The sequence below is a fragment of the Cibotium barometz genome, chromosome 5 (assembly GCF_041138505.1).
Source record: "Cibotium barometz isolate CiBa-2024 chromosome 5, ASM4113850v1, whole genome shotgun sequence".
NCBI classification, from domain to species: domain Eukaryota; kingdom Viridiplantae; phylum Streptophyta; class Polypodiopsida; order Cyatheales; family Cibotiaceae; genus Cibotium; species Cibotium barometz.
The window spans coordinates 32,985,599-33,000,695 of record NC_141050.1 but is presented as its reverse complement, the minus strand read 5'-3'; the positions used below and the strand labels follow the sequence as shown (position 1 = coordinate 33,000,695).

Sequence of the window (15,097 nt, the reverse complement as noted above, 5' to 3'; positions counted from 1 at the left end):
CTCACACACACACACACACACACACACACACACACACACACACACACCCTCTCTCTTCTTACACACACTCTCCCACATATAGAACTCTCTCTCTCTCTCTCTCTCTCTCTCTCTCTCTCTCCCACCTGGGTTCAAGTCTCTTCGTCGATTGGTCTCTCTAGATCAATAAGTCGACGTTAAGCAGCTCTCGTCTCGTCTCGTCTCGTCTCATCTCTCTCTCTCTCTCTCTCTCTCTCTCTCTCTCTCTTACACACATGCACATGTAAATATACATTATATATAATATTATATCTTAGATACATATACCTATACACATACATATGTATATTTATAAATGTGAATAACTCTATATATATACATATACACATATAATTTTCATTAATTAAACTTTGATAGGTGGGGGGGGTACATGGTGAGGTGTACTCACCCTTAAATAAATATATCTTACAAGTAATGCCTCTTATCTTCTCTATATCTCTATATTATCTTAAGGAAGAGTTTCACAAAGCTGCAACGTGGCAAGAATTTAGAGGTTCAGGAAGGGGAGGAGGATGTTTGGGTAGCATTTGATTTTGGAAGCCTCAAAAGACATGTGAAGCACGGGTTCCCAACTAGTATTATCTTAAGGAAGAGTTTCACAAAGCTGTCATGTGTGGCAAGAATTTGGAGGTTTGAGGAGGGAAGGAGGAGGTTTGGGTAGAATTTGAATTTGGGGTCTCAAAAGACGTGCGAAGCACGGGTTACCCACTAGTCTATTACAAGATAAAGGAAGAGTCCCCACCCCTTTACGTGGAGAAAGGAGAGGGAGAATTTTTGAAAAAGAGAAAGGAGAAGAGAAGACAAGTGTTTGGGGTTTCTTTCCCACACGCCTAGATGCATTGGGGCTCACAATTAGTTGTCACCATTAAACATTTACTCATTGAGTTAGTTAGTTATATATATATATATATATATATATATATATATACATTAGAAAGCAAATTGTCCACCCCTCGCCCCTCCTCCACACACACACACACACACACACATATCTTCTAATATTATATTATGTGCAAGTGTAAGAGAGAGAATATACACACACACACACACATATATTATGTGCATGTGTAAGCGAGAGAATATACACACACACACATATATATTATGTGCATGTGTAAGCGAGAGAATATACATACACACACACACGTATATATATTATGTATGTATGTGTATCTATAGGTATGTAAGCATGTATATATAAATCGATTTATATGTATGTTCATGCACACACAGACACAAGCACATGATACATGTACACATGCATACAAACACACATACACACACTCACATGCATGGACACACGTGCAACACATAGAGATATGCACACTTGCACATATACTAAAGCTTGCATATAAACACATGTGTATACATGCACACAAGCACATAAATACACTCACATACACAAGTACATGTGCACACACATGGACATGCACACACTCACACACACATATGCACCTGCATGTGCACACACATAGATGTACACACGAGTACTCACACGTACTCACACATACTCACACACACGTACATGCAGACACTCGCTATGGATATACATAAATAAAAACATACACACCATGTACACACATACACACTAACACATACACACAATCAAGACACTTGCACGACACATGCACGTGTGAAGACAGTACACAATCACACATACATGTGTATGTGCACACATAATCACACACATATGTATATAAGAGAAGACAAAAGACATTGTATATAAGATACACTTATTTAAGAGTGAACAGACCTCATCGTGCATCCCCACGTATTAAAATTTAATATTAATTAAAAATATATGTGTATATTTTTTTATTTATTTTATAAATACACATGTATATATAGGTATACGTCTCTAAATATAATAAAACATAATATTATTGATAATATATATTTACATGTGGGTGCCCTAAGAGAGAGAGAGAGAGAGAGAGAGAGAGAGAGAGAGAGAGAGAGAGAGAGAGAGAGTTTCTATATTTGGGAGAGTGTGTGTGAGAAGAGAGATAGCTGTGTGAGTGGAGAGAGAGAGAGAGAGAGAGAGAGAGAGAAGAGAAGAAGAGAACTTTTTAACGTCGTAGGAAACTATCCCAAGAGACCAAATTGATCTATCCGACAAGATTTGAACTCAAGACCTTTGATTCAAGAGGGAAATGAGCTAACCAATCTACCACACTTGGGTGATAGAGAGAGAGAGAAACACAGAGAGAGACAGAGACATGGAAGTCTATGTGTGAGAGTGCATGGGGGGAAAGAGTGTGTGTTTGCATTAGTACATGTGTGTGTGTGTGTGTATGTGTGTAAGAGAGAGAGAGAGAGAGAGAGAGAGAGAGAGAGAGATAGTTGCAACATTTGAGAGTGTGTGCATGTGTATGTGAGAGAAAGAGGGTGTGCATGTGCATGTGTGTGTGTGTGTGTGTGTGTGTGTGAGAGAGAGAGAGAGAGAGAGAGAGAGCAGGTGTGTATATGTGTGTGCATGTGTGTGAGAGAGAGAGAGTTTCAACATTTGAGAGTGTGTGTACATGAAAGAGAGAGGGAGAGGGCCATGTGCATATGCATGTGTGTGTGTGTGAAAGAGAGAGAGAGAGAGAGAGAGAGAGAGAGAGAGAGTTGTAGAGAGGGAATAGTTCTTTTCTGGAACCTTGGTTGGCCGCCGCAGCAATGTGCGGGTGCAATACTAGTTTGTTTAAAAAGAGAGACAACTACATGTTGGAGTTTTCATTGTGAAGCTCACCTTTTAAGAGGAAGGCTCCTATTTTTTTCTCCAAGGAAATCATTAGGTAAGAAATGATAGCTATCCTTTAAAATTCAAAATTCAAAAATGAGAGAGAAAATGTGAAATCACACCCCTTTCTCCCTCGGTCCTCTCTCACCTCTGTTTTGGCCAAGTGGAAGGCCGAGAAAGCTTACGTTTAATAAGAGAATAGCCCTTGATTCCAAAATAAACCAAAATTCCAAATTTTTCTTTCAAGGTGAGGTATGAAAATGACTATTATAGTAGTTCTTACGATTTGACGTGGATGGAGATTGTGTAGGCCATCCAATAATGGTTCTTTGGAGCAAATTCGGACTCTATATATATATTTACACGACTTTGTATGCATTGAATATTAGAACAACTATATATATATGTGTTGAGAGTCTCAAGGTCATGCACCCATGTGTTATTTTATTTATATTGTAAAGGAAGAAAGTGAGAAAAATAGCGCCTGAATCGGCTACATTTGCTTTGTTCCAAAGTAGAGGTAATAAGAAAGGTGAGTGGAGAGCATTCAAAAGGCATCATTTGACAAATACAAGGGCCCCAATCTGCTTCATTTGATTGATTTTAAGCCTCTCCTACGGATTTGTTCAGTGCGTTGCCCGGTGAGGACAATTTCCGTCTAGTTCCGTTGGCATACGTCCGTACACAGATCACGCTGAGGAAAACTTCCGTCAATCTCCTTCGGCATATTTTCACAGTATTCATGCCTGCAGCACAGAGATACCATGATCATCATCAGGGCCTGGCCTTTGTGTCCTACCTTATTGCACTTGTTTGCATTCCAGTAGCCATCCATGCTGCCAACATAACAGTGGGATCGAAGCTCCTTCCGGGACAGAACACAGGTTGGGTATCGCCCAGCAGCAGCTTTCAAATGGCCTTCTATGCCGTAGATTCCGCTACCTACTCTGTCGGAATCTTGTATTATACACCCCAAATCAACAGCACCGTAGTCTGGACGGCAGGAGGAGATGTACAGGTTGGCAGATCCGGCTCTCTCGAGCTCTCTTCAGACGGGGGTCTTGTTCTAATGAACGACTCCATCACCACCGTGTGGAACAGCAGCACAGGCGGCGTCGAAGTAACGGGAGCCACCATGCGGGACGACGGAAACTTCGTCCTCTTGAACAGCAGCGGCGGAGTTCTCTGGGAGAGCTTCGCCAGTCCCACAGACACTCTGGTTGAGAATCAACCGCTCCAGCAGAAACAGTCGCTGACTGTCGGAGCTTACTCTGCAACCATGGAGGCCGCCGGAAACCTGACTCTCAGCTACAACACGAGTAACACCTACTGGTACAGCAACACCGACAACACTTCCGACTATGCAACCTTGCAGAACACATCGCTGTCAGTGTTCAATAAGCAAGGGCAAGCACTCAAGACATGGTACAGCGATGATTACACCGCTACATCGGATCATATCAGGAGGGTGACCTTGGACGTCGACGGCAATTTGAAGATTTTCAGCTGGTCCGTGGGAAGTTCGACGTCGGCCTGGAGTGTCGGATGGAAAGCCGTAGAAGATCAGTGCCAGGTGTATGGCTACTGCGGCCCCAATGGGCTGTGCAGCTACAACAGCACCGGCATCTCCTGCGAGTGTGCAGAGCAAGCAGGGTATGTTTTCGTGGACGGAAATCATCCTCGGAAGGGCTGCAGGGCCATCGCCGGCAACGGAGGCCAGAATTGCAGCTCTGCAACGTCTGGCGCGGCCAGCATGGTGGATTTAAACAACACTCAGCTCTTCGTTTCCGATCGCACTTTACGTTACGACGACAGCGATTGCAAGCAGAAGTGTCTGGGGGACGACACTTGCACAGCTGCTACGGCGCTCAACGACGGATCCGGCACCTGCTATATGGTTACGGCCGGCAACACCTTCAGTGGCTACCAGGAGCTCTCTATTTCCAGCAATTCCTTCTTAAAATTCTGCGGTACTGCCCCTCCGGCAGCCTCAGTTGCAGTTGCTGAGGCGCCCTCCCCATCAAAGAAAACCTCCGCGACTGTTCCGGTCATTGCATCAGTGTTTGCGACTCTGGCAGGGATTGCCCTTGTGCAAGGGGCTGTGTGGTACATTTGCTGCCGGAGAAACCCCCGTTTCGGGGGCTATTCTGCGCAATATGCCCTTCTGGAGTACGCGTCAGGGGCGCCAGTGCAGCTATCGTACAGGGAGCTAAAGAGTGCAACGGAGAATTTTCAGGAGAAGTTAGGGGAAGGGGGGTTTGGGGCGGTGTACAGGGGCTCGCTGCCGTCGGCGGCGGGGAGCAGGACAGAGGTGGCGGTGAAGAGGCTGGAGGGGATAGATCAAGGGGAGAAGCAGTTCCGTATGGAGGTTGCCATAATAGGCAGCACGCATCACATGCATCTGGTCCGGCTGTGCGGCTTCTGTGCAGAGGGCAAGCACAGGCTGCTGGTGTACGAGTACATGAAGAATGGGTCTCTAGACAGGTACCTCTTTGCAGAGGAGCAAGATGATGTGCAAACCCTGGATTGGGCGACGCGCTTCGATGTGCTGCTTGGCACAGCAAGGGGCATCACGTACCTCCACCAGGAGTGCCGAGACTGCATCATCCACTGCGACATCAAGCCGGAAAACATCCTCCTCGATGATACCTTCACCGCCAAGGTCTCCGACTTTGGCCTCGCCAAGCTCACCAATGCCAAGGACAGAGCCCGCAATGTTACCACCCTCGTTCGCGGCACCCGAGGCTACCTGGCCCCCGAGTGGAGATCCAACCTCCCCATCACCGTCAAGTCTGATGTTTTCAGCTTTGGCATGGTCGTCCTAGAAACCATCAGCGGCAAGAAAAGCTTCGACACTCCGGCCTCCCTCCAGACCTCCTCAACTGGCAGCAGACAGAGCTTCGCCTCATGGGCGTACCGCCATTACTTCGACCACAACCAAGTGGCCGGCATAGTGGATCCAAGAATCAGCGAGAGAGTGGACATGGAAGAGCTAGACAGAGCCCTGAAGGTTGCCTTCTGGTGCATGCAAGTGCAGCCTTCACTCAGACCCTCCATGAGCAAAGTCATCCAAATGCTGGAAGGAACCTTGGCCCTGGCGCCCCCTCCCATGCCCAGATCTTTTGGGGAGGATTTCACCATCGAGGAGGCGGCAATGTTCAGAGCTCTTGAGCAAGAAAGCTCCCCTGCTACCACCACTGCTCGCACAAGCCGCTCTACTATTTTCACCTCCTCCACTACTAGTGCTTCCAGCACCTCTTCCGGCCTTTCCACCTCTTCCAGACCGATCCCCAAGCCGCTATCCCAGAGCCTCACTATCCACCATGGTCCTCCTACCAACCGCCCTGATGAAGGTGTGCCTTACAGCTTCTAAACCACCACCACTCCCGCCGCCGCCGCCGCCACCCTCCTCTTTTTTTTTGTATTGCTTCTTCTTCGGTCAGCATCAAAGCCCTTCCAACCTTCTATAGAGAAGGCCTCTTTTTAAAAAAAAATGTACAAAAGAAGGCCACTATTCTGAAAACTTTAGACCTAAACATACATATTTAGTTGATTTTTGAGGGTCAAGCCAGTTTATGGCCTTCAAATTAAAGGTTAAGATAGGGCATAAAATTTTAGCCATGCTATAAATCATGTCATGTCATGTTGTACATGACATGTAAAAATATTGCAATTTTTTCAACTACTTTTGAATTAGTAATTGATTTCATAGTACGTACTTGGGCGGAAATAAAATTTCTCTTCTCTTGGTGGCAAACTTTCAGTGCTCAAGAAAGTTTCCACATTTCACGACAATTCATAGTAGTGCAAGCAAGTTTTTACATTTTCCTAATTTTGATTTTTCAAATTTGTTATTGAAAACCGTATGTGAAAGATCCTATAGTGGAGTATTTTAAGCAAGGTATAGCAAGGTTGAAGTCGATACCCCTAAAAAATAGACAAACTACCAATGGAAGGGGAGAATATCTTGATCCCACACAACAGATGAGCCCGTTTTTAGAAGAAGGCATGAAAAAGGTATGTGAGTGCTGGCATTAATTAAAAAAAGCATTGGAGTTAGGAGCAGTTGGTGGGCGAGATTAGTTATCGTTGCACGTGTCCTTGCATGCATCCGTGCATTGGTGGGTGGCCGCCAGTTCTCTCGCGCATGTAGGCGGGCACGGGCCTGAGGGATGGACAATGTTTGGGCTCAAGGAGTTGAAGAGGGCAATGGAGATTGGGGGGATTGGGAGTCTGACGATGATATGAAGCGATCTCATGAGGTTGAAGGTGGGGAGAGGGATGCAAAGAAGCTGCACCCAGATTGAATCTTAGTGCAGTTGAATGCCCAGACGCTGAGAAGGTTTGTTGACTAGAGTAGGTATGTGCAAGAGTCTCTTTTCGAGTTGGTAAGGAGACAAGTTAGTCTTTTCTCAATGTGCGGTGTCATATTGTTTTTCCTTGGGAGACCGCCGAATAAGGCAGACTTTGGGAAGTGGTTACATGAGAATATCTTTCATGAAAAGGTGGTCTCTCAGATATTCTATCTTGGTAAAGGTTTTTTTTAACGTTTTGTTCACGAAAGGCTAATCTGGTCTAATCTGTTTGCAAGAGCTCCGCTGTTCATGGGGTAGAAACTCGTAACCCTTGAGGTCTCCAAGCTCTACAACTCCTTGAGAAGTAGTTCCACTGCACCTCCGCAAGCGTTGTCACACCGTCGCATTGCACTATGGGTACTTGTCCCTCCTCTTACCTTGTTGAGATATCGAGCTCATCTAGTGAGGCGGTGGACACTGATGACCCACCTGGGGGATAGGCCTCACACTTACACCACTCGCATGGTTGGTGAGATCATGGGTGATATATGGCCAGTGGGATGACAGGGTTGTGTGACAACCATTCTAGGGACCGGCATAGTTATAGCGCCAGCTCATTTAGTTGGGTTCACACTATTAGAGAACCCTAGTATGTATTTGGTTGAGTACCTTTTCATATGTGTACTCTTATCTTTGTATATGGTGTGTTGAGTGTTGTGTGAAGAAGAAGAAGATTTTCACCTTGTGTGTTCTCTTTTAGGGTTTTGTGAGTGTGTGTGTGTGCTTGCAAGAGCTCAAGCTCTCTTCTCCCCTGCATCTTTTCATGGTATCAGAGCCTGTTAGGGCTGAGCTACAAGCAAGAGAAGCACACGAAGCGGTACGAGTTTAAGAGCTTCATCTACTCTTCTCTATTTGTGTTGGTGACTACACCCTTGTCCGGGAGCTCTACGGGAGGCACCGGCAAACGATCTCTGATTGAGGAGCTTTCTTCGCGGGAGTAAAGCTATAGGGCAACTATATTGTCTCATTGAAGCTTTTCAGGACGAAATCGCAGTTCGGGCGCGTTAAGACCTCCTTTTTTCAGAAAGCAGGCGATTTCGAGCACTGCGGCGGGTAAGCCATCGATTCTCTGTAGAACTTTGTTTTAAGAATTGCAGGAAGACAGATTGGTTGTGTAGACATTGTAAGGAGGTCAATAGTTGCCATTGGGTGTATGTATGCACATTGAGGTCACTGGTTGTGACATTTGAGTGTAGTACAGTACCGTTGTAGAAAATACAGCAGTTTCTGTAAGACAAACCAGAGTGTTGTTTCTGGTAAATTTGTGTGTCTGGCAAGATGTCAAATGATGGCATAAACCAAATTATTGCTGAGAAGCTTGATAAGAATAACTTCCATGCTTGGAGGTTCAGGTTGACAAATTTCTTGATGGTGGGAAAGGGTTACTGGGACTACATAGAAGGTGAGCATAAGAGGCACTGGAGATACCAGAGATCAATTTGACTGCCTGCAGATGTGAAAGAGTTTAAGGATTGGAACCAAAGAGCCAGAAAAGCTATGTATTGGCTCTCTATCAGTATTATACAAGACACCATGATTGGGCACATACAAGATGCCAAGTCCCCCAAGGAGGCGTGGGACACCTTAGTAAAACTATGTGAAACGAATACCAAGACACGAAAGATACAGTTGAAGAATGAACTTCATACTGTGGAGAAAAAGAGTATATCTATGAATGACTATGCATTGAAGATCAAGGGTATTGTGGAATCCCTTGCATCTATTGGTGTTTCAGTAGATGATGATGATAAGGTGGAAGTCTGTCTACGTGGTCTCGGGCCACAATACAAGGCGTTCAAGACGTCTATTCAGACTCGGGAATACATTCCCAATTTCACAGATTTGGTGTCTATGTTGATTATAGAAGAGAAGAGCTTGGGTGAAGACCAACAGTCTTCACAAAACAAAAACAGTTCAGAGCAACAGGCCTTCTACACAAGTTCAGGAAGAGGACAAGGTAGAGGAGGGCATGGACGCGGCCAAGGAGGTGGCTGAACAGGTAATCAGAATTATGGCCAGCAGCAGCAACAACAACAGTCCCAGAATTCACAACAACAACAACACGCAGGTGGAAGAGGCTAATTCAGAGGCAGGGGAGTCAAAGAGGTCGTGGAAATTGGCAAAGACAGTATAATGATACACGTGGATACTTTTATTATGGGATAAGCTTGGACATGTGCAGGCAGATTGTTATAAGAAGCAGGCCGACATACAAAATGAGAAATTGCAGCAAAACAACTATGCATCCTCGAGCAGAAACAATGAGGATAATGAAAGGTTGTTTGTTATGCAGCATGGTCGTTAATGCCATGTCTGAAAATGTTGAAGCAGCACATAAAGATGATGTATGGTATTTTGATTCATGTGCTTCGAACCACATGACAAGTCATGGGGAGTGGTTCAAGGAGATGAAAAACCAGGTTTTGTAGAAACAGGGGATGACACTGCTCATCCAATTGCCCATGTTGGAGATGTACCATTGTCTATGCAGGATGGCAAAGTGAAGTACCTTGCATATGTACTTCATATTCCGAACATAACAAAGAATCTAGTTTCAGTTGGCCAGATGATTGAGCAGGGTTTGCAGGTTCGGTTTAACCCTGATGGTTGTTATGTTGAAGACTTTAAAGACAAGTGCAGGTTGGTTGCAAAAGGCAACAGAGTGGGCAGAATGTTTACATTGAATGTAAACATGCCTGAAGTGAGTGCTGCGATGTTTGCAAATGGTTCAGGAATTGTTGCAGACACATACATTTGGCATAAAAGAATTGGACATGTGAATGTGCAGAGAATGAAATCTATGCAGACTAAAGGAATTGTGACAGGGCTGCCAAAGTTTAAAGTTGAAGGTATGTAGAAAATATGTGAAGCATGCCAATTTGGAAAGCAAACAAAGCATGTATTTCCACGTGACAGAAATGTGAGAAGAAATGCACTAGATGTTGTGCATTCAGATGTATGGGTCCTACGAAGACCATGTCTATGTCTATGGGAGGCTACAGGTATTATGTGACATTTATTGATGACCACACGAGGAAAGTGTAGGTATACTTCATGAAGGAGAAGGGTGAGGTGTTCACTCACTTTCAGAATTTCAGAGTTATGGTTGAAAAGCAAACAGGGAAATATGTAAAGTGCCTAAGGTCAAATGGAGGAGGAGAGTACTTCTCCAATGAGTTCTCTGAATTTTTTTAAGAAGAATGGTATTTGGAGACAGTTTACATGCAGATACACTCCGCAACAAAATGGAATTGCTGAGCAGAAAAACAGGCACATTGCTGAGATTGCACGAGCATTAATGGGAGAGAAGAATATGCCGCATAGCTATTGGACTGAGGTTGTTTCTACAGCAGTTTACATCATAAACAAAACTCCAACTGCAACCATTCATGATGTAACTCTAGAGGAGAGGTTTACTGGCAGAAAACCTGATTTATCTCATCTGAAAGTCTTTGGATGTATTGCATATGTGCATGTGCCAGATGAGCTGAGAACTAAGCTGGATCCAAAAAGCTGAAAAATGTGTGTTTATTGGGTATTCCCTTGAGCAAAAGGGATACAGGTGTTATAACCCTGCTACATGTGAGTTGAGGGTAAGCAGGGATGTTATTTTTGATGAGATGAGCAGTTGGTATGCTGCTGAAAAAGAAGCTGTTGGGGCTGATGTGAGTGGAAATGTGGTTGCATAGAATGTAAGTCAGCAATCACAGTCTTTGAGTGGACTAGGAGAGTCCTCATCTAGTGGTTCAGTTATAAGCCATGGAGTGGCAAGCTGCGTCATAATACCAATCCTACAAATGTGATTAGTACATCACATAAAGGCAAAGAGAAAGTGGTTGAGCCCCTTAGTATGCCTAATATTTCTGCAGGGCATTCTCATGTTGATGGAGAGTCTAGTGGCTCAGAGATGAGCCTTGATGAGGATCTTGGTGTGAGATCCCTCTACCCCCTCCGTGCACCGGACTCTCGGTAGCTGACAGGCGGAAGCAGCCCCCTCATGCGCGGGGCAGGGTTTCTCACTCGGGGCCTCGCCCACGAATGTCCGGGCACGAGACTAGGCTGGTGATCACTCCGAAAACCAAAACCGGGAAAATTTTCCATGCCCGGAAAGCGGGGACGATTCCACCTTTTTGAATTTTCTTAACAAATTTTTCTAACAAGATCAATTCTAAACTATCCTTCACCTGAATAAACCAGATAGAAGGAAACTATCACTGATATAATTTGATCATCTGAGTAATTTCAACGCTTTTTTCCTAATCAAGATCAGGCACAGCAATTGATCCACTCAATTGAGAAATTTATCAAGGAATTAACTAGTTACTCGAATCCTATCGTAATCCTAAAATTTTTTTGTTTGATTATTAAAACTCCACTGATTCCAGCCTAACCCCATCTGGCCCATGGGTTAGCCACCACCCTACCACTTGAACTTTGTTCCAATGAAGGTCATGGAAGGAAATGGTTCCATTGTGATAGTGTATGTCAGCTTGATTTTTGTGGAGCCAATCCATTCCAAGGATCCCGTCAAAAACTCCTAGAGGTAAAACTTTGAACTGACAGTTGGTCACATTACCATCTAGATTGAACTAGATAAGATCTGTCTCATGGTGAGTGAAAAGAGTCTTCCCACTGGCCAATTCAACTTGCATAGGTTTCCCTGATTTCTGTTCCAAGACTAGCTTACGCAAGCATCCAGGGGAAATGAATGAATGAGAACTTCCTGAATCAATCAAAAGCTTAAAAGGCTTAGCCTGATATTCTGCTAGAGTATGGATGACTGAGAACTGATGGTTAGGTCCTTGGTTTTCAATTGCAGCAAAGATCTGCCCTTTCCTCTTCTACTACATCTGAAATTGTGACTGCTTTGGCTGCTGCAGTCTGAGGTGGAACTCTTTCTCTCTGGTTGCCCCAGTTCTGGGAAGGAGTTCTGAGGTTACTCTGGACAGAGGCAGATGGCTGAGCTGGATTTCTTCTGGGGTTTCCTTGGCTTGGGCGAGACAGTAGACTGGTATGAAGGGGTTGGTCTCTGAACTCGGGGTCCTTGACTTCCCTGTCCCCTTGACATGGCAAGAGTCGGGCAGTCTTTCAGTTGGTGACCGAAACCTTGGCATCCAAAACATCGGTTTTCACTTCTGAGCTCATCCCTCTGATTTCTTGAAAGAGGTGGGGCTCCTGAGAAAGTATTTTGGGGGAAGGGTCTTCCTTCACTTCGGAATCTTCCTGCATCCTGATTCTGATTCGGGCCTTGCTGCCTCTTCGGGGGTGGAAAGTTTGAAGTACTTCCCTGGGCTTGGAATCTTTTAAAGTTAGAGAGTGCAAGCTTTAGCGGGACCTTTACTACAAAGGCTTTGGCAAAATCCTTTGCCATTCTTACTGCTTCAGCCATGGACACTGGCTTGGCATTTTTGACCAGTGTGTCCAAGGGTTCGTTCCCCGAATGAACTTGGCCATGAGTTGTTCTTCATCTAGAGGTGGTGAATATTTGAGTAGAAGAGCAAGGGCCTGGTGATATTCCTCGATGGTTTTGCTCTCTTGCTTTAGCTCTAAGAATTCGTTCATTTTGATTTCCAAAAATCCAGGGGGACAAAATCTCTTTCTTAGATAGGTTTTTAGGTCATTTCAGGACTGAGTATTTCTATCCAGACGATTGGTGTCACAGTGGTTCCTCCATGCTACCCTGGCTGTTTCTACTATTTTCAGCCAAGAACGAGCCATTTTGCTCCGCTCATTGTAGCCTGTGACGTCAAAATATTCTTCCATGGCTTCCACCCATTTCTCCACAGCCTCACCCAGGTTCTCCCCTTCTCCTTTGAAGGGTCCTGGCTGAGTCCTATGAAAAGCCTGCGAACATTAGGGTCAAGCTCGTCATCTTCAGAGAGAGGGTCTGGTTGACGGCCACGGTTTCCTCGTCTCATGATTCTGTCAAAAATTTATATATTATTAAATTTTTATTTTGATATCATCCACGAGATCCTAAGACTTAAGAGGTTCGGAAAACAATTTCTTAAACAAGATAATGATCTTATTGGAGATCTATGACATATGTCCGATAACAGATTTTTCTTTATCAGATCGTCTGTAAACAATCACTTATACAACAAGAAATTTTTCTTCAGAAAATATTTTTATATTTATATAAAAGTTGCAATATGTACATAGAGCAGCTCGGCTCCAGAATCACTGCCTGAGATGTAATCGTATAAAGAAGCGAAACTGTGAAGAAGACATACCATGGTACACACGATTCATTACACAAAGAGGTGCTGTAATTCTATTTCTCGGGATAAAGAGGCTAAGAAGTCTAAAAAATCAGCATAAAGTTCTGAAGTTCCTGGGTGAATGATCAAAGAGTTGAACATGCTGAACAAGCCCTAGTCTTATCAGAATCATGGCCAAGGAAATATTTTGCATGAGCCTCTAACGCTGGACTGGTACTGATATTAATACACTGTCCTCCATTGAACCACATATACCGACGTCGCTCAAGAGGATCAGGAAAGTAAAGACTCTCAAAATGGCGAGCAAGTCTCACTCTGCTCATTCGGGTCATAGCAGAATTGACAAGGTGATCAACTGCAAAAGCTATCATATCCTGACTCTGAGAGAGTCCAGGAATTCTAGATAGGTTCGGGGTGTCCATCTATAAATTTCTAATTCAATTTATAAGTTCTCAATTTTTGAAGTTCATTCTCATAGTATTATTAAGTGAAAAACATTTCTTTCCTAGATTTCTATTAAAAATTTAGGCAATTTCCGCTTTGATACCAACTGTGAGATCCCTCTACCCCCTCCGCGCATCGGGGACTCCCGGAAGCAGCCCCCTCATGCGCGGGGCAGGGTTTCTCACTTGGGGCCTCGCCCACGAATGTCCGGGCACGAGACTAGGCTGGTGGTCACTCCAAAAACCAAAACCGAGAAAATTTTCCATGCCCGGAAAGCGGGGACGATTCCACCTTTTTGAAATTTCTTAACGAATTTTTCTAACGAGATCAATTCTAAACTATCCTTCACCTGAATAAACCAGATAGAAGGAAACTATCACTGATATAATTTGATCATGTGAGTAATTTCAACGCTTTTTTCTTAATCAAGATCAGGCACACAGCCGTTCCACTCAATCGAGAAATTTATCAGGGAATTAACTAGTTACTCGAATCCTATCGTAATCCTAAGATTTTTCAATTTGATTAAAACTCCACTGATTCCAGCCTAACCCCATCCGGCCCATGGGTTAGCCACCACCCTACGAAAGAAATGAGGACTGACAAACCTAAGCATCAAAAGAGATCTTACCTTGAGGCAAATCCTAAAGATCAACCCTACAAGAAACCCCAACAGAATTTTCCCTACTACAACAGAGGGCGACAAGGCAACTCTTTTGTCCCCCGCTCGTATGCTGCTTCTTCCAGAGAAGGCCCTCTGTGTTTTGAGAGCAATGAGCCGGGACACTTTAGAGCCAACTGTCCCAAGATGACAACATCATTTCCCCAAGGTAGCAGAGGAAATCAAGGCCGTGGAACCCCTATCCACCAAGGTGCAAGAGGCGATGGGCATGGCAGAGGCCGCGGAGGAGCAGTTTCTAGGACCGCCTATATTATAAGTGAAGAACCGACCTTGGAAATGGCTGAAGAAGAGAGTGCCACCGTCCATGCAGCAGTAGAACACCAAGGTCCGAATAAACAATTTGGTGAAATCCAAACCCCAGCCACTCATCACGGTAAGCCATTTCAGCTTTTGATTGATTGTGGCAGTACCCATTCATTTCTTTTTCCTAGGTGTTTGCAAAAATTAAACTTGAGTCAAAAAACAGCTAGAAGAATGACTGTAGAGTTAGCCAGTGGAAAAGAAGTAGTATCTCGCCACTCTATGGGAAACCTTGATTTTGAGCTGGGTAATGAGCAAACTCATGGCCACTTTAGAGTCTTGCCATTAGGAATTTATGATGGAATCCTTGGGATGGATTGGTTGCAAACAA

General features: G+C 44.4%; 1 protein-coding gene and 1 pseudogene across 2 annotated transcripts in view; both read left to right on the top strand.

Moving 5' to 3' along the window:
• Nucleotides 1–3,219: 3,219 nt before the first annotated feature.
• On the top strand, nt 3,220–6,429 carry LOC147638375 (G-type lectin S-receptor-like serine/threonine-protein kinase At1g34300 pseudogene; annotated as a pseudogene). The gene has a single exon (XR_015265860.1). The product of XR_015265860.1 is annotated as a G-type lectin S-receptor-like serine/threonine-protein kinase At1g34300 pseudogene (transcript).
• A 507-nt stretch (nt 6,430–6,936) lies between these two features.
• Nucleotides 6,937–15,097, top strand: part of LOC147638374 (nudix hydrolase 2-like) — a 71,682-nt gene continuing 63,521 nt past the window's right edge. The window contains exon 1 of the mRNA XM_086798767.1: nt 6,937–7,026. Coding sequence (XP_086654893.1) covers nt 6,937–7,026 — 90 coding nt within the window. The remainder of the gene's footprint in view (nt 7,027–15,097) is intronic.